At 41.0% G+C, this 20,554-nt stretch overlaps 1 protein-coding gene across 1 annotated transcript in view; it reads left to right on the top strand.

Moving 5' to 3' along the window:
• Positions 1 to 2,108: 2,108 nt before the first annotated feature.
• LOC143374640 (uncharacterized) overlaps positions 2,109 to 20,554 on the top strand; it is a 68,637-nt gene continuing 50,191 nt past the window's right edge. The window contains exon 1 of the mRNA XM_076822919.1: positions 2,109 to 2,940. Within this exon, the coding sequence (XP_076679034.1) occupies positions 2,899 to 2,940 (42 nt within the window). The 5' untranslated portion in view covers positions 2,109 to 2,898. The remainder of the gene's footprint in view (positions 2,941 to 20,554) is intronic.

Raw genomic sequence — 20,554 nt, 5'->3', positions numbered from 1 at the left:
ACCTCTCACTAATTCAACCTAAAAGAATCGGGAGCAGGGAACGGACCCAAGAGAAGTGTCACGACCAAACCAGCCATCCCGTTGATGGAGCAGCGAACAATTTAGAAAATCACGATCACCAGGTCGGATGGGTATCGTGGAAAGGAATGGAGGCCCGATTTGTCGCGACATGCCCGCAGAATCCGGATCCAGGCGAGACTCGTGGAATCGTGAAAACTGGATCGACTAGCTGCGGTCGGCACGCCAGCCGTAACTTTCCATCGGCGTGCCTGTATGAAAATTTCAGCCGCGCGGATAACAGGGCCACGGCCGGAAATAAAAATCGCGTGCTCAGGTTTTCGGCGCTGCCGCGCCGCGAAATATTTCTTCCTGCCGTGAAAGTTCCTTTCAGCATCCAACGTGCCGGCGTGTTACCCCCAAAGCACCGTTAAAAACGTTCGCTGATCTATCGGTGTGCTCTAAAGAGAGGTGAAGAAGTTGAATTCATGCTGCAGGGAGTGATCGTCAATATTTCGAAGCTGTGCAATGTTTCTTTGTTACTTTGTTTCTTCTCCATGTAAGTTTGAACAGAGATTGGGTTTGATGGATGACCTGTATCTAGTATAGACGTTCAGCGATGAAATTTTTTTGATGCAATTAAGGGGGTGTTCCACTGTGAATGGTGGAAAAATCAAGCTATTTTTAAAGATTTTTTTCTCAGCTAATACAACATATAATGAAATAAATCTTTTTGGGTTTTATTAAGCTACTCTTATGTTATACGAAAAAAATTAAAAAGAATATTTTTAATTCGTTCTACTTGTTTTTTGCAAAGCGTCAATATGGCATCTAAACAAAAACGGTATGTTCGTGGCGCAGGTGATTTCCCGGCTTAGGCTTATCTGAAACAAAATGTTCGAAAGGATTCATAATCTGTATGAGTGTCGCTGTCGCCTGTAGCTAAATTAACAATTTTTGTTGAGAAATAACGAAATGGCGCCGGGTTGGAAGAGAAGTTCCCCAAAATGGTCTTTTCTCAAATGTTCCCAGAGAAAACTCTCGGTTATTTTTCGACAAAATTGTTAATTGAGCTAGGGGCGATAGCGACACTCGTGCAGATTAAGAATCATTTCGAATTTTTTTGTTTCAGGTACGCCTAAGCCGGGAAATCACCTGCACCGCGAACATACCGTTTTGTTTAGGTGCCATATTGACGCTTTGTAAAAAACAAGTAAAACAAATTCAAAATGTTATCTGTAATTTTTTTAGTATAATATAAGAGCAGCTTAATAAAAACCAAAAAGATTTATTTCGTTATATCTAGTATTTGCTGAGAAAAAAATCTTTAAAAATAGCTTGATTTTTCGACCGTTCACAGTGGAATACCCCCTTAACGCAGTTGGGTGGGCAGAGGTCGACGACCATTTTTAGAATCATTGGATCAACGCTTTCTCGATGAGACCCAAATCTGAGAGCCGATCTTGACCTCGACTTTCACCCTCGCGCAAGGTCTAGGACGCTCAGGTGAGGCGGATCTTCTTCTCCTGAATGAAGAGTCCTCTGTATTGGGGGAACTGGTTTAAAAGGTCTCCGGAGTTTCTCAAGGGCAGGCACCTTGAGCTTCGAGTGCGACGCTGTTAAATCAATTGTCAGACTGTCTTTTTCAGACCCTTAGTTTTGGAAATAAATTGAAAGATATCTGCAAAAATTGGTGCATTTCGGGTGTCCTTTTCCCTTTCATCATTGTTTAAACATATTTAAATGTTCATAATGCAATAAGCACTTATATCGTTGTATTCGGGAGGGTTCATAGAATAATTTGACGCACCGAACAATCGAATATTACCGTTTCGACACAAAAGTTGCTTAAAGTTGAAAATTTGCAGTTTTTTTTCAAAGTCGATTTTCTCAAAAACTGAAGGTGATGGCGACAAACGGGTTGCGGGTTCGTTTTCAGGGCACAGAAACCTATAAGAAACGGCTATTGAATGTTACAAGCCCGAAAAAAAGTAAAAATTTGTTGTACTGTGAAATTATCTCTGTATTCATTTATTACTTCAGGTATGTGCGTTTGAAGAAGGGCCTGATTTTGGGCTGTTGAGGGTTTCCTACCCCCTTAAGTGCTCGAATGCTGCCTATATATCTGCATACCTGAATAGCAGGTACCTAAACCACCTTAGTACCTAATCTATATGAATAGTACCTGAGCCATAAGAAGCGCTTATTGGTGCCTGGAGAATCCAATGAAGATGGAGTGCGCAAATAACGTATAATACCACCTAAATAATCCCGCGTCTTTAGTGGTACCTAAAAGCAACTATAGTGGTACCTAAAAGCAACTATAGTGGTACCTAAAAGCAACTATAGTGGTACCTAAAAGCAACTATAGTGGTACCTGTGTCACCTAAATACTACACTGACATCAGTGGTATCTACCTTAACCCTCCACGCCATATAATTTACTGACACAACCAACAGTTTTCCCAAAACGAACCTTCAAATCGCGACATTAAATTTCACTTTCCATCGTTTCCTCTGGACGCAGTAAATGAGCCCCTTTCCTAACTACTCATTACCTCAGGCCTATCGCCAGGCGCATGTACAATTGCGCACACCTTTCCTTCTGCATTTCTTTTTTTTTCAATTTTCTGTTCCTTCACTCCAGATCCCCGCAATCCAGCCCCCCTTGAGGATGATAAAGGAGATCGTGTCATACGAAGAGGCGGATCCGGTCCAGCGTGAAAGTAAGATTCCATCGCGTTCGCCCGCTCCTAAGTAGTCGCTTTTGTACGCTCCCCGATGCACGTATAGTAATGGCGAGAACCCGTTCACAGATCTTACGCGTTCCAGCGGCTGAAGATCGCCGAGGACCCAGCCGCGGAAGCGATTAGAGGACTTTCTCCATTGGCCGTGACCTCGATGTGCACTACACGTTTTGGTAACAGCAGAAGGCTCGATAAGGTGAAACCAAAGAGGAGATATAACAAGAGGCGTCACTCCGGGCGGAACCTTTGAAGTCCTTACTTGACCTTGGCGTTTAAATTGGTTGTCTAGTGATTTCCCTAGTTTATGTCTGTCCCTGTCGAGTGACGCCGCTTATTATATCTCCTCTTTGGTAAAATTAGCGGCCGCCATTACGAAGGCCTTTAAGGGGTTATGCCTAGTCAGGCGGTCGAAAAGAGGCGAATATTTGTGAATTTTTTTTGAAGAAACGAAAGCATATATTTTTACAAAACTTTTTGCGTTTCAAAGAGCAACATTTAAAGAATATTTGGTAATTTTTTCGGAGAAAAATATTTACGTTTATAATAAAATAACATGCGACATCCAAGAAGCATTTTTAAAAATTTGCTTTTGCGGTGAGCACTGCCATTTGGAACCAGATTATCTAAAATCAAAAAACAAAAAAGATTTCGTTAGTATATTAATGTATCCTCTGATTAACGGAGGGAATTTCCGAAAGATTAATTTAAAATAAAATGGCGGCTATTTAAAGTTGAAATCCTGATTTTTTCGCGTGATTTTTTCGTGTAAAAATCAGGACTTCAACTTTGAATAGCCGCCATTTTATTTTAAATTAATCTTTCAGAAATTCCCTCCCTTAACCTGAGGATACATTAATATGCTAACGAAATCTTTTTTGTTTTTTGATTTTAAATAATCTGGTTCCGAATGGCAGTACTCACCGCGAAAGCAAATTTTTAAAAATGCTTCTCGGATGTCGCGTGTTATTTTATTATAAACGTAAATATTTTTCTACGAAAAAATTACCAAATGTTCTATAAATGTTGCTCTTTGAAACGCAAAAAGTTCTGTAAAAATATACGCTTTCGCTTCTTCAAAAAAAATTCACAAATATTCCCCTCTTTTCGACCGCCAGACAAGGCATAACCCCTTAACGCGTCCACGACAGGCCCCATTCCTCACTGTTTGCCCCCACAGGCATCATATAGTCCAACTGCCACTTTGCCTTGCGTAACGGTGAAATTGTGAATTCTAATCCTCTGCACATTAATTTGTTACATTGGGCGCATTAAGTACAGGAACTTGGAGCAGGAACAGGAAACAGGAAGAAATATGGTTTAGTGGCTTGGGAATGAAGAGTTTGTTTAATTCCATGAATCATAAATGCGTCTACTTTTACGAGGTATAATTACGTTAGCATGTAACTTTAATTTAGATTTTATTTTGCCTGGAAGGCGTGCTTGCGGAGCAAAGGGTTAAGCTCCCTTTGCGAGTTATTAATAGTCGGGTAATGGTAAACACAAGGATAATACGCAAGCTAATGTATTTTTGACCTTGCGAGGCGGAGGTTCTTGCGGGAAGGGGGCGTGAACGCGTTAAGCGGGACAATAATAGTAGAGGCGTTGGAGAAATGCAGCGACGGGACTCTGAGACTAAGGGAAAGACACAAGTGCTTAAATTTTTAAATTACAGCATAATTCCTCGTAGTATAATTCCTCAAGTTTGTTCTTCGTCGATTATACAACTAATTAGAATTTTCCTAAGCAAATAAATTTATATCAACGTCAACTTTCAACAATTTTTACAAAGCCAATTTTAAAATGCCCATATTCTTGACAATTAGACCATGAAGGGGAAGGATAGAACTATATTCTGTTATTTTTCAGATTTTTAAAATCGCGCTCGTTGTTAAAAAACTGCATTTGTTTAAAATAATTGCACAAAAATGGTTAAAAAAAATTTGTTTCTGAAACTGAAGTAATTTTTTCTTAAAACTTCAATGTCTTTTCTACAAATCGCCGTAAACCTCATCTCCATGCGTTTACTACTTCCATTGTTATAATTTATTGAAAAAAAGTTAGTACTTACTTTCAAACAGCTGTAAAATCGATATTTTTCAAAACTGTCAACAATCCTTCGAGATATGTTTATATATCCCTACAGACCACCACATATTCAAATTTCAGCCACATCCGAAATGTTACTTCAAAAACTGTCCGATTTCGGGTGGAGATGTCCCTCGTGGAAGAATTAGATAATGCATTGAGCAGAACTGTATAATCTGTTGAATTTTGTCAGCAGTAAAATGCAGGACGGTAAGTAATCGTGAATTTCAAGCTAATTACATTAAAAGTGAACACGTCGAAATTTTGAAAATTCAATGAATCATTGTTCGCGGCTTAATGGGCACTCGCAATTTGCCTGTAGCGCGACCCCGAATCTGCGATATTACAATCAAATATTATTCATTGCGACGAAACGTGACTGAAGTGCAAACGTTAGTAAACAAGTACACGTTAGAACGGTTGGGCAGCATTGAATAATATTTGAATGCCCTCTGATCGGGTCGTATGCAAATCATGTTTGCGCCATGTATACTGCGATAAACGAAAGAGGGGCGTGGACACAATCTGCGGCAAAATTTTCAGTATTTCTTTCGCGGCTGTATAAAATTAACACGAAATAAATATTAAAGGAAATTCTGCTTAAATCAATTACAAGATTATTATTCATTATCCTGCTTCTTTACACTCTGGGGACACAGTTCTTCAAGTATCAAATCTGAAACACCGATTTTCTTCTCTACATATCTAATCCTTCCCCTTTATGCAAGACAATTGCAAATTACCTTCCTCGAAGCGTAAATACGAATTTACATAGCCACTGGAATATCGTAAAGAATAGCGCAGCTGGCGTTACCAGCTTGTCCGTTTATATACACAACTCTAATCTCCTTGTAGCTATCTGTATATCGTGAAATGTCGACCTGCGCGGGTCAAGATCTTTCCCATGAGCAGTTTTTCGCGATTAAATACAACGTGTACGACCATGTACGCAACAGATGCATATCTGCTGGTTGCAGAACTCTTAAACCACTCCACCCTCGATGCACTGTTTCAAACTTCATTATTTCTGGTGCTGATCTATTAATTCGAGGAGACTAAAAAAAAAACATTTTTATTATTAAAAATTATTTCTTTTATAATTTTTATTATTAAAAATTATTTCTTTTATAATTTTTATTATTAAAAATTATTTCGGTATTAACCGAGCTTAATAACTAGTACTTAATGGTGTACAGGGTGCATCCCCCCAAGTGCAAGCTAAATGTAACACTGTAACAAGATAAGAAAGTATACTTAACAGAAGTAACTACGCTAATAAAGCAAAGTGGGTCACGTGTTTTACGAACTTTAATGAAAGCACACCTTATACATATTCTTATCTCCATCTTCATTTGCACGAGTAATGGGGCGCTTAATCGTCACAGAGCCTCGGAGTGCCACAAATCTTTCAATATTTAAATCCTATATATTTAGAAAAAAAGGCCATCGGATTCCTGCAAAAGATTCTTAAATTTAAAAACTCCAACTGCAATCCATCAAAACTCGTTACTTTCAGCTTATCGCGCAATCAATGCCAACTTCTGGCGTCGAATCAAGATAACATACTGGGCGAAGTACGAAGCCTCTTGGCAAAGATTGAATTTTCAATTTTCATTTCGTATATGTAAAAAAAACCTGATTTAGTGTCCATTAAATTTGTGAAAATGATTCTGAAATTTGGAATCTCCAGCTTCAATTTATCAGAACTCGTTACTTTCTAACTTATCGTCCAATCGATGCCAGCGTCTGGCGCCGAAGCAAAGCAGCGTGGGCGACGGAGAACAAAGTTTGTAAAAATCGCTGGCAGCGGGAGCTCGTCTCGAATCGAAGTTTAATGAATTCCGTAAATCACTCGGGCTGAGGATCACGGGATCTTGTTCCACTTGCGATGGAGATTCTTCTCGCGAGAGCGAGGAGATCCTTCGAAAACAGAGATCCGCGGACGCGCGATGGAATATTAAGTTCGAGGAGGTTTCGTTAGATCTTCTTCCTTCTACGCAGGCACGACGAAGGGGAACTGTACTCTGTGTATTTCGAGCTACCTCGCGAAGTTATTGGAGTAAATAGTAGCTTGTTATTAATTAAAGATTAGAGAGAAGAAACGGTAATGAGAGGCTGCGTTTGAAACAGGGGTTTAAAACAGTTATGATATCGGTTTCGGTTCTTGAAACAGTCATGAAGAACCGATATTCTGAATAACTGTTGTAAGCAACCGAAATTTCTGACTATATCGATTTCGGTTACGGTTCTAGAACCGGTATTGTATCGGTTACAACGCACCCGTAGCGCGGACGCTCTGCTGAACTCTGAAACATGCCTAACGTAAACAATTTTTAGCTTAAGCGCGTTGAGTTGTTTGGAGAAGCTCTTGGACAAAAAAAAACCATGCACGGCCACCCGAGAGTTGAAACAGTGCGATAAAATAGAATTGAATTTCTTAGAAATATTTCTTCAAAATAATTCTTAATATTCAGTAATCTGTAAGCGTAACATCTACTTATTTCAATTCCTGTAAAATCGATGCGAGAATCAATTCCAGAACCATTTTAGAACCGATATAGACCGGAAAAATAACGGTCCTGGAACCGTTATAGAACCGAAAAAATAACGGTTCTAAAACCGTTATAACCGATATAATATCGGTTCTATAGAATTGTAACCGAAATCGATATAGTCAGGAATTTCGGTTCCATTCTAACAGTTATTCAGAATATTCGGTTCTTCATAACTGTTTCAGTCAGACCCGATATACAACTGTTTGAAACAGTTATTTTCGGAACCATTTCAATCCTTGGTTTGAAATTCTCAATACTGGAGGTAATGGGTGGTTTCTTTGGACTGAGGTAGTTTCCTTGAAAATAATGGGTGGGATATATCGAGATCAATCGTGTTGTATATGTATAGTTCATTATGAGAGACGGTATATACATATTAATTGATGAAAGAGGAAGGAAAAGTAATATTATTGAAGCTAAAAGGTGGTTTCCACTTGAAATACTACAATTTTAAATACCACTAACAGATTATTAAAAATAAAGATGTATAGGTATCCACCGATAGTGAGGTTTGTAGAAGTGTAGCAGAAGAGAGTAAAAAAACTCGATACTAAGTACCTACGTAGAATATAGATCGCCCGCCAAATCTCGGAACCAGTCATACTCCGCTAACCTCAAAAAACAAAGTAGTCCGTAGAAGATGTTCCATTCTCACTCACTGAATAATGACAGTAGCTCGATATTGGATCCTCCGTTTAACACAATTCACTTTGTTCTCCAGTTCCTTGTGCCACAATCGCAAAGCACAATCGAGCAAACGTGACGCAATTGGGAGAATTAAGATTCCAAGTGGAAGGTCTCGCGTTACGCGATCCACTTTGCCGACGCACGTCGAATTCGCGTTCAGCTGGCTAGGTCGTCGCTAACTTTTACTGAAAAAGGGCGCAGCGGTGCAGGAGCTATTCCGCACGGACGTGGATCCCAGCATTGTTACGTGGGATGACCTTTATCGTGGTCTGTTCCGCCTCCTTGGCCAGCCAGCGTTTCCCACGGGACGGTGTACACTTCTCCTGCCTGCTCGATCGTACAGTTTTATTTCAATCTCCACACTGCTGGCTGGTGATAAACGCGCTGGATACATGAAACGCCGTGGAACAGTGAAAGCTGCCCAGAAAGCTGTGGAGCCTGGTAAGGAACAGTTGACAGACTGGCAGATAGATTTGAATGCGACGATATTGGATATTTTTCTATGCATTAATCTCTGCGTAAAAGATCTTGAGTGGCAGGTGGTAGGATAAGCCGAACGAGTTTAAATACGGAGCGGAATTATTTAATATTAACCATCGTTTCCGAGGAAATCAAGTTTGAAAACTCTGCGGGCACGTATCAACTTTACTGATTTCCCAATGGACAAAGCTTTCTGGTTGTGCTTGTAGTTTAGAACATCCCGAGGGTCTGCTTTCGCCATCTAGCGCCTCTACTGTCTAATAAGATCTCTTCGAAAACGAAGCCTCGACTGCGATTTTATTCTGCACTTTCGATTCGTTTCTGCACGTAGAGTCAGCCTCCTCTCGGTTGTACCAACCGTTACGGAGTGCCCCGTACGCGTCGAGTGTAAATTGAGAATGTTTGTCAGTCACGTAACATTAAGATCGAGCGTCGCGTGCAATAATGAGCCCCGATGTAAGGCACGAACAGAACAGTTGACTACGTTCGCTGAACGACAAGAGGTTCAATCGGAATTCGGTGCACGTTGGCCGCGTCTGGTCGGCGCTATTCCAGACAATGATTTCGTAACACGGTGAATGGGGCGGATTGTTCACGATGGTTGTTCCTTGATACGCGAAATTTCAATTGGCATTGTCGCGCTGGTTTTATTGTAATTTGATGGGGAGGTTAGGGATCTCTACTTTTTCCACGGTCGACGTGAAAATCCCGCGTACTTTCTATCACGTGCCGAGCCGTTGTTGCATGCGGTAAACGCGTGCGTGCAAAACGCGGCGTGATAATTGTACAGGATCCTTCTAAAAAGTAGAAGAAAGTCAGTGCTTTTGAAAGTTCTATGCGTTGCGTTTATGGGAAACCTCTCGAAAGTGGATCAATATTGTGTGATACTGTGTCGAAGAATAGTTTAGTATAATAGGTGTGTCGGATGCCTGCGCGGTAGGTACATAGTAGGAATGCATATTAGGCGTCCTAAGTAACTAAGCGTTAGATACTAGACGACCCGAGTACCTGGGCGTTGGATACTAGGCGCCCCATGTACCTACGCGTTAGATAGGTACTAAGTAGACTCCCCATGTACCAACGCGTTGGATACTAGGCGCATTAAGTCCCAACTGGTTACATACTAGGCGGAGTAAAACCCTACGCGATAGATACTAGGCGCTCCATGTACCTACGCGTTACATACCCGACGCTCGAAGTACCTAAGCGTTAGACACTTGGTGCCTTAGCTTTCCAAGCGGTAGATATTTGACACTAGGGTTTACCGGTTTTTAAAAACCGGGTTTAAAAACCGTTTTTTTTTATAAATTTGTGAAATTCGAATACTGGTTTTTAAATTAAAAAAAAAAACGGTTTTATAGTAGAATTATTATGTAAAAATGAATTTATCATTTAATTAAAAATAGTAATATTTTTACTTGAAATCGCCTCGTACACAAGCATATTGTAGTAGGTAACAATTTACTGTAAAAGTAATCTTTATGAGTTCATATTTTCGGAAGAAAATTACTAAACGAAATAAAGATTTATAATTTATATTATCTACGGATTTTAGTTATTTTAGTCTTTTTTATTTATTTTGTTTTGTATGCAGTGTATTTTATTCTGTTATATTTTTGTAGATCCATAAATATTAAATGAACTTAAAATTTGTACGGATTTTAGTTACTTTAATTTTTCTTATTTATGTGGTTTTGTATAGAGTATATTTTATTTTGTTATATTTTTGTAATTTCATAAATATTAAAAAAACTGACAAATTTTAAAGTACGAATATTTAATTCCTATTTTAATTACATTTTTTGTGAAAATTCGAAAACCAGTTGAACCGGTTTTGGGAGAATAGTGGAATGTGAAAACAGGTTTTTTTCAAAAGTCGGTTTTTGTATAAATCCTATTTGACACCGTAGATACAAGTACGTGACGTACACCACAGCGCAAACACCTATGATACTTGGTACTGTAGCTACAAAGTGTTACACCCTGTGGCGGATTTAACATGGCGGCCGATGAGCAGTTGCCACCTGGGCTCCTGCTCAGAAGGCCCATCCAGGGCCCCATCCTTAAAAAAAATTATGATTTTATCCACAGTATATTTTTTTCTGTATTATTACACTGAGCCCGTTTTTACTAATCTACCTCTTCATTTTCCCGAAAAAATGGGCCCTTCAGAACGTTTGCCACCTGGGCCTTTTTTCTTAAATCCGCCACTGGTTACACCTAACACTTTCCTCACCGTACTTTATTTTCTACAAGGAAACTTGACTTTCTTCGACTTTCAGAAAAAGTTACCCCCCTCCCCTGACCACGTTCACGCTAAGAAAATCGTTCACGCTTCTTTCCCAGGTTCCGCGGTAGCAGTTAATTTCCAAAAAACAACATCGTTCCGCCAGAACGAATGCCCGTCACCGATTTTATTACACTGAATCAGCCCAACACCTCGTCACCCGCCGGTTAAACTACTTATTGGTCATACTCGAAGGACCACGCCGTCAGCGAAGGATGCCCATCGAGCTCGAGGAAGACTTACCCTGACCCACTTCCGGTCAAGTTCATTGCTCATCCACGGCACGTTGGCCTCTCGTCGCACGCGCGCCATTTCCTCGCTGCCTCCCGTTTCTTCCTCCTGCTCGCTGTTCACCTGTCGCCCGGTGGCACGGCTGATTCTCGACGCCCACGACTTAACAGAAATGCCATGCAACCATAGTATCGCGAATAATTTAAAGTATGAACTGCAGAAAAGTTCTGGAAATATATATGTAAAAATTGCATAGCTACATGATCAAATAAAGTGGGTGCTACGCAGCTTACTCTAGCTAAGATATCGAGCACTGAACACTTACTCAACAATCAATAACACGCAAAAATATTGATTAATGGTAATAATAATATTAACCCATTAAGTGCTGACAATTTGAATTCTTAGCGTACGCCGTGTGCGGGACACCTCTAATCGTATCCGTTAACCATAGTACCTGAACGCCCATAGGCGTTTCTCGCACGTACTAACCAAACGTATATGTGCCTCCATACCTCCCAAAGGGTTGAGTGTAGTACAAGTGATAACATGTTAAGTATTGGGCTTGTCATGTAAAATAAATATTATTATTATTATTATTATTATTATTATTATTATTTTCATTAGTGCAGCAAAGTGATCGAGAAGGTTACTTACAAAACTCTTTAAAATGGATATGCAATGAACAATGCCAATATTCTAATTGCAAAATCCAAGTCAATGGAAAAAAAGTCCACGCCGCACAGTGGTCCGATGCATAGAGGAGAAAGTGGAAAAAACTCATAACTTCAGCATTTCTCAATATTTTAAAATTATTTTTGTTTCATATTACTTCTTGAACATCAAACTTAATATAAAATTAAAGAAATAATTTAATATGACTTTTTTACACATAAAATGTGTAATTTTATTAAATTTTATAAATTTGGTAATTAGGCGTTATAAACTAACAGTTTAACATACGTAAATTATACGTTACTTTATATACAACACTTATGTTTATTTAGAAATATTTACAAAACCTATACATACATAACTATTTCATTAACGATTGTGCTTCTTCGTTAAGTGGAAGTGACTTGATCTTTAGTTCTAGTCTTAAGGGGACTAGGTAGTCGAAAAGTCAATTTTTTATTGCATTTTCCGAAAGTACTATCTTTTCTAAATAAAATACCGCTTGGTTTATATTAAAAATCCCAAAATTGTTGATTTGGCAGCTAAAAACGTCAAGCGGCAACCTATAGTGTCGCCTTTGCCCAGAAACTTTAAATGCGTTTTTCTCGAATATTTTGTTCTCTTCATTTTTTCCTGATTGCGAGCGAATTGAGGTTCGAATCGACTTGGAAAAAATTACAGGATGTGTAGAACATGTGTCATTTCGGCGCAAACCTCTGATATGGTCCGTAAAAATTCGAGACTTTCATAAAAAAAATTAAGAAGTCACCGGATTTTGGTAGCGCACCATCATTGTTTGTGTGCTACCAAAATCCGGTGACTTCTTAATTTTTTTATGAAAATCTCGAATTTAGTTACAACCTCAAATTATACGTACCTATCTTTAAGGCTCGAAAACATGATTTCGATTATGTATTTTGAAAACTATTTACGTCACACATAAGCCGAGACTATACCCGTTTATAACACATAATTAATTTGATTATAAATATCCCCAAAAGTAAAAGGAAAATGTCGAAACTTTGGTTAGAAAGCTGTCAGAATCTCGCTGGAATATGAAAGGTGTACTTCAGATGCATTTTACTTGCGTATTAAAGAGAAAAACATACATCCCTTTTCATAGCAAGATAGATTGGTTCACTGTCTTCCAGAAAATAATAATCGATACCTAAAAACCGGACTTTAATAATTCAGGGTTTTTTTCCAGGGTGGAACCACTGTGCGCCGTGACGTCTGAGCACAGTTCCAGGCGTGTCTCCTTAAATTATACACACGCCGTCAAGGTGAAAGTCAATTGCACCCTCGACGACATGTTAAACCATCACGAACTCCAAATGATGGGTCTCCCTGTTCATTGTTCCCTGCTCAATCGCACCGCAGACCGTACGAATAGAAACATGAGTGAGGTCAGAACGTAAATTGAAACCTCGGCTATCACGAGACTATCAATTTTCATAAATTCACGGCTGAGGCACCATTAAGTCGTGTCTGATGCTTCGATAAAGTCAATTACCGTTAATCCCTGCAACTTCGATTTCAATTACGCCGCGTATCACGAGCGAATAAATACGAACCGTGTCGCGTCCAGCGGCGAGCTTTGGACGAAAAAGCGTTTTCGCGAAGGTGCTTGCAATTAGCCGTCGCGTACAGGCGTTGAGAAACACGGAGCGATGGGCAATTAGTTTAATTGCAAGGGGGTGGGGGGAGGGGCACTCCCCTTCGTTGTAGACGCGATTAACTTGGAGCGTGCAACGCGCTCCGTTTGAAGAATTATCGAGCAGGGACCTGGTTTCGTTATAAGCGCGTAGGTTCGCCGAGGTAACGGTCTTCATTCGGGGCATTCGTGATCAATTGGAATTAAATAATTCGCTTACCGGCGAGCCTGACCACGGGGATAATAATGTAATTAACTTGAGACAGAATAACCGCGAGAATAAACATTACCGCCACTTCAATTTATTTTCTAAGTGTTTATAGACTCTGCAGGTGCGTCATGGTACCTTGCACTCAACTTCTTTCATTTAACTCTCACTTCAGCTCGTAAACTCTGGGAAAGAAGTTTACTCGCGAAATTGAAATAGCTGTGTTTCTGAAAGTAATCGTGCCAGTTTAATGTAATTTCATTTATCGTTATAAATGATCTCTGATAAATTTCCTTTTTGAAAGTAAAGGCGGGGCTGGGTAATTTGTACTTTGAGATATTTTCTAGGACAGTAGTTTCGTTTTGTATTTTTCATAAAGAGACTGTAAGTGGGAAAGTGGTGGAATTTGTGTCAATGCTAGCTAGAATTTGATTTTTGTCTTTTATTCGGGAAGTCCAAGCTAATTTTGTGAAATTAAAAGAACGCCCTTGAGTTGCTGCGATTTTAAAAGAAGCAAATGAATCGGGGATGTAGAACTCGTGAAGGTTAAATCGTTGTCATAATTACCCGGAATTACTCGTTAGAATTACGCAATTAGGAAGATCGCGTCGTATCAATTCTCGTTATTCTCCCTTTTGAACAGAAGCTCGGAAATGCGCCTGTCTCCGCGGCCTTCTGTGTAATTCACGCACCTTCAGGCTGGGGCGAATTTTCTGAAAGAGATCGGAGAGGGTGCTGTCGAGAATTGTCCGCTCCTGTTGGCATCCCAGCCGGAACCTTCCGTAATTTCATTGCCGCGTGGTGCCTTCATACAGAAGCAGTTGCAAATTGTGTTCTCCTTTTTTTAATGCCACCGATGAAGGTTGCAGTAACGAAGGAAATAGAGGTTCCATGAAGTGCAGAGGACCGTAAGTGGGGCGAGTAGGAAAAATTGCGGCAATTTGCGAGAGACTGTTCTATGGTGTACGATCTAACAATAAGTGACTCGAGTCTGTGGTGCAATGCTAATGAAATGGACGACGATGAAATTATTGAGTTTCCGAGAGAATGTGGTTAAATATTTTATAACCGAAGTGGAGGGTGGATCTTGTTGGAAGAAATGGAGGAAAGACCCTGAAAATATTCTGGATATATTTGGATTTAAGTAGGTATTAGGTTCTAAGTGTAGTGCGAAGACAGGCAGTGAAGATCTGAGATACTGGAATATTCAAATAATGAAGCCTTTAGGTACTTAGATGCACAAATACTCAAGTACTCTTATACTTAATTTAAAAAATCAAGTATGCCACTACTCAAGAATCCACCACATCAGATATTAAAAAATCCAATCACCCAACTACTCACGCCACCATTCACCACGCTACGCAATTACCCAGGACCCGAACTACTCAAGTACCTATGTACCTATTTCTCCCACTATAGGGGCAGGAGGCCCTTAAGTTTCCACCACTACTTCCGCTCCCATTTCCTGCCGCAGTACTACGCAGTTGTCACGTAGCTTTCCTTCTGGTTTCCTTGCTCCCTAGCTCCTCATAATAACCTTCCTATCACTTCCCACTTACCTTTCCAGCTTCCTATTTCTACCTCTCTAAAGCACCCATGTACCTACATACCTACCCATCCAAAACCAGAATATCGAACAGCACCCAAGTACCAAAGTAGCGCACGCATACCTACACTACCCACCTACGACACAATTCCGCAGGAACAGTATCGAACAACATCATTACACGGTGTCGAACGTCAAAGCGAGCGTTCGAGATGCCAATGCAGCCGGCGTGGCCGGGGAAAGGACTACTCGAGGCCCTGGAAGCAAACCCAGCGACACGGTGGCGGATTATTAAAGTAATTACACAAGAAAGAACACGACTGGGGCTGACCACCGCGTAGGAATGCATTTTGCCTCGCGACTGGGTCGCTTTCACCTGTTCCAGCGAAGACGACGCTGTCACCTCTATAAAAATCCATTATCCTCGCGATCGACTAGCCTCCTGACGGCAATCTCCTGTTTCTGGCACTTCGACGGTCCCGTGGTTCGAGCAATCCAACGGAAGCCTGCCAGGCGAGGGGACGCGGCTCACCGCGGTGCCCAAGTATCGTTGCAACTCTATCACGAACCCGGTGTGGCTTTCTAATGCGGCACGGAATAAAGTAGAAGAGGATACGGACAGTTCCTGGCTTCCTGTCGCGTGTCCCCCTGTGTCATCGCGGAACTACCTTCACGAAAATCATGCCCACACCCGTGACTCAATTTCTCTGCTTTCCTCGAATTCTTTTCGTTTGCGCTCACCTTTCGTTAGCGACCGTCGCCAGCGGGACTGTGGGAATGGTTGCTCAAGGCCTTTCTTCTGTAGTAAGAGTGCAGTTGTTTCCTTAACTCGAATAAACTGTATCGAATGAAAAGAGACTTTGCTACTAGAGATTTGAGCAGTTTCATGGAAATGGGGCCTTGTTGCGTGGTCGGTGGGTTATTCGAGGGAATGGAATAAGGAAATTTAATTTAGAATCACGAGATCGTAACGCAGCTGAGCGATCGTTAAGACAGCCACGATTCAGGCGTAATCGATCGAAGAAAATGGAGGAACTCGCTGCCTGGTCCAGTTTTGCAAGGACGCCCGGAGATCCGTTCTAATCGTTAAACCTCTTCGATCGATCGGCGATGGTAGGCCGTTACTCCTGGACAATATAAACACGCTGTAATTCGAAGGTGAAAGCGAGAGAAATTCACGATTAGTTTTATCACTGGCAAGTGAGTCGTATCCACGCTACTCCTTGGTCGGGCTGTTACTCATCCGGAGAGAAAAAGTGTGAACTTTCTAGCTTGAAGCCTCCCCTTCGAACTTGAGAGCGTTAGAAACGTATCGTTAGGCGCTCCAAATAATCGGTGCTCGTAAACGAAGCGATACTTTCTACATTCTTGTCGGACAGACGCGTCTAAACGTCAGTCGCGTTTTATCGCACAGCAGTAGCTCGCTATATGCGCGCAGTCGAACCCAAGCAGCGCACATTTATCGAGATCTTAACGCTCTACGTATTTGCAAGGTTACTACAGTCAGACGAGACAATCATTCGTAGGTAAAAAAAGAACCACGGACGGTGGGACTCGAATCCTAGTGATCATCTAGGTAGTGATCGGAAAATGTGTTCTACGTTTTCTATTGGTCGACGCAATTGGGGTCTAAACCAGGAAGTAGATAGAGCAAGAAACTGTAAAAAAGAAAGAGACAAAAATACTGATAGAAAGAGACAGAAATACTGATAGAAAGAGACAGAAATACTGATAGAAAGAGACAGAAATACTGATAGAAAGAGACAGAAATACTGACAAAAAAGAGAGAGAAATACTGACAGAAAAAGATAGATAAACGTTTAGGTTATGTTATTTTCGGTTTTGCTCTAAAATGTCTGCGGTTATACCGATCACTCCCCAGAGGATCACTATCGAATCCAAGACCCGCGTGTCCTCTGCGTAGTGAGTATTGGCCAGTCGCGTTACTAATTTCTCCAACGTTGACTCTCCGAGGTTATGCACTTTTTTCCGATCTTTATAAATACCTAAACTAACGGGGCGCCACCTGTGTGCCAATCGCACTGTAGGCCGTTCTTAAACGTCGAATGCCTAGACATTAGTGAAGTAGCAGTGACCTAGTGACAAATAAAGAACATAGGTGTCACCACGATTTTTCTAATTCAGTAACTTATGGAACCACGTAGTATTATATTGTTAGTTTAATCCCGAGTAAAACTATATACATTCTCTACAGAATACAGTTATTGGAAGCGTGCTGCGCTCTCACTTTGGACATGAGAGATATCTGGAAACAAATATAAAGCATCGAATGGTAAGAAAGTAGAAAGTTGCGCGGAAAGAAGGAAACCGTTTGTCCGTTGGGGCGAATTTTCGTCAGATGGAGGTTGTTTGAGGTTTTTCGACGTCGTTTGCTGAATGCAAATGAGGCGCGCGCGATAGACAGATCTCGGGTATCTAGGCCTCCAGAACTGGTAATATCTTTCCCTTTCACCGGCGCGGCGCCACGTAGAAAAATCCAGGGGATTTCGTGTCTGTGCCCCGCACGTACGCCTCTGTTCCCCTTTTCGCGATTGTGTGCGCGTTACATTGAGCGGTTCCCCGCGCGTCAGCACGGTCACGTGCGCGCGGTTATATCACGCCGAATGAACGGGAGCGACAGAACTGACCGGGCACGATGGAAAGGAACTTAAGGAACTTGGTTTCGTGCCTGTCCCCTTCAGATTTGACGAGCGGCGACGAAGAACGAGTCCGCTGAATTTATCGTCGCCGCGTATTGATTGCGTTGGGCAGATGAGAATAAAACTTGGGCAACGTTCTTTCGGTGAGACGGACAGTCGTAAATGGAGATTGATGGCGTCACTTCTGCTGCCTGGACATCGAAGTGTGTACTGCTGTTCGCCATTTTCTGCGTCCACTGGCGTCCACCTCGAGGAGTAATTTCGAAACTTGATTGCGATCACGAGTTTCTGTTTATTGCTCCAAATATAATACCACTTTATCTTGTAGTAGTATCTGAAACTTTATTTGATTTCATTGAAATGTGACTGTACGGCGATATTTTTTAAATTCTCTTCAAAGTATTGTGAATTCATCCTAACCCAGACCTAACCCCGACTTGAGAATTTTAAGTATCAAAGATCTTAAGTTTAAGGGGTTATACCTACTCAGGCGACAAAAATGTGGCGAATATTTGTGAATTTTTTTTGAAGAAGCAGAAGCATATATTTTTACAAAACTTTTTGCGTGTCAAAGAGCAACATTTAAAGAACATTTGGTAATTTTTTCGTAGAAAAATATTTACGTTTATAATAAAATAACATGCGACATCCAAGAAGCATTTTTAAAAATTTGGTTTTGCGGTGAGCACTGCCATTCGGAACCAGATTATGTAAAATCAAAAAACAGAAAAGATTTCATTATTTCGGAAAATTCTCTCCGTCAACCTGAAGATATATTAATATACTAACGAAATCTTTTTTGTTTTTTGATTTTAGATAATCTGGTTCCAGATGGCAGTGCTCACCGCAAAACCAAATTTTTAAAAATGCTTCTTGGATGTCGCTTGTTACTTTATTATAAACCTAAATATTTTTCTACGAAAAAATTACCAAATGTTCTATAAATGTTGCTCTTTGAAACGAAAAAGGTTTTGTAAAAATATATGCTTCCGCTTCTTCTAAAAAAATTCACAAATATTCGCTTCTTTGCAGCCGCCTGACTAGGTATAACCCCTTAAACTTGAAATTTCCTTCACTACCACAGTTTCCTTCCCTGAAATCTTTGCTGTACATAATTCCACTATGCCTCAACTTAATATGCCAAATTCAAGAGAAATTCCACTTCAGAGAAAAGTCGAATATAATTATCAAAGATTTTAAGTTGATATTTGAAATTCTTCCTGACTCTACTGTATTCTTCTCCGAAAATTCCCGTCTTGCCTCTACCATTAATACCTCTACTTATCCCCCTTTTATGGTACCCAAATTCAAGTTTAAGATCCCCCAGAGCAGATTGCTCGGTGTTACGTTGAAACAGCTCGTTACGTTTGTCTTTTATCCTTTCGGTTTTGCTGCCAGAACCAGTGCAGCATAACATGTTACAGATTACAAAACGCCGAGAACAATGCGGGGGACGGCGCTGCATCTTCCCAGCGTCTTCTTTGGTATATCGGGTGTATTTTCAGCGTATCTAACAGCCAGTCGGCTCAAGTACGTGGGAGTGGAGGTGTCCTGGAGCCGTGTAATCATCAGCATGCCGTGTATCCGGGCATTGAATTTGAGGATCACCTCTCGCCCCTCCCTTTCGACTCTCTTCATTCTGCATCCTCCAGGCGTTTATCTTGCGCAAAACAAACGGACAGGACCCAGCGGATCCAATCAAGGAGGCAAAAATGCGCACATCCTATGATAGAATCTTGTAATCGATTCGACAAAGGCGGGAATCGATTTTGCAACATTCTACCACCGCATAGCTTCCTTCATTACGAGAATCACGATACTAACCCCTCTGCGATTCACTGATCAAACATCTTTCTGTTCACCTTGAGCCAGAGATGCTGGAAGCCTTTTCGGACCTAAGTCTAACGTTACCGATTGTAATATGCAGTACGCCACCGATTGGCGCACAGGTGGCGTCCGGTTGGTTTCGGTATCTGTGCAGTTCGGGAAAGCATAACATCGGAGAGTCGGCGTTGGGGGAATCGGTAACGCGGCTGGCCAGTACGCAGAAGACCCGCAGATCGCGGGTTCGAATCCCATCGCCCGAGTCTCACTTTTTCGCCTAAAAATAATGGCAGGAAAAAGTTGAAAAATCAACAAAATTGGACCTCTCTATTGCTTTGAAAAAAGAACGTCGTTTAGAATACGCGTAGTAGGATAGAGTTATACGAATAATACGGGTCCAAACTGACCCGAGGCACACCGACTTTCTATGTGATCACTCGAACCGTACGCAATCGGAGGGTGAAAGTCTGCACTTCTTTAAATACAGAACTTTGGAACAAGGAAGAATATAGGTGTGTGTGTATTAGTGATTTCAAAATTATCCACTGGAAAAATCTACGAGACACGAAAATGATTCGTCCATTTCCTCAGCATAAAGTTACTCGATCTGTAACGTTACTTTAAACCGAGAGGAATATGTACTTGAAGGAGGTACATCCTCCAAGGAAATTTGGTGGATACTAAGAGCTCTAAAGAAGCGTAATTCGGTGGTACGAGTATTCACAGATTTCCAAGAATGTTCTAGGAGAACATTGACGAGGGAAAATTGAGGCTCCACCGCGGGTGACGATAAACTGGAGGCTACAACAGCCCCGACGCAAGTGCAGCACAGGGGTTCTTTCACAGAATGCCGCGCGACGAAGAAAAAAGCCAGATAATGGCATTCACGGTACGTGGTGGCGACGCCAATGCATT

This window comes from Andrena cerasifolii, chromosome 1 (genome assembly GCF_050908995.1).
Source record: "Andrena cerasifolii isolate SP2316 chromosome 1, iyAndCera1_principal, whole genome shotgun sequence".
Classification (NCBI taxonomy): Eukaryota; Metazoa; Arthropoda; class Insecta; order Hymenoptera; family Andrenidae; genus Andrena; species Andrena cerasifolii.
Note: the sequence above shows the minus strand (reverse complement) of the source record. Positions and strands in the feature narration are given on the sequence as shown.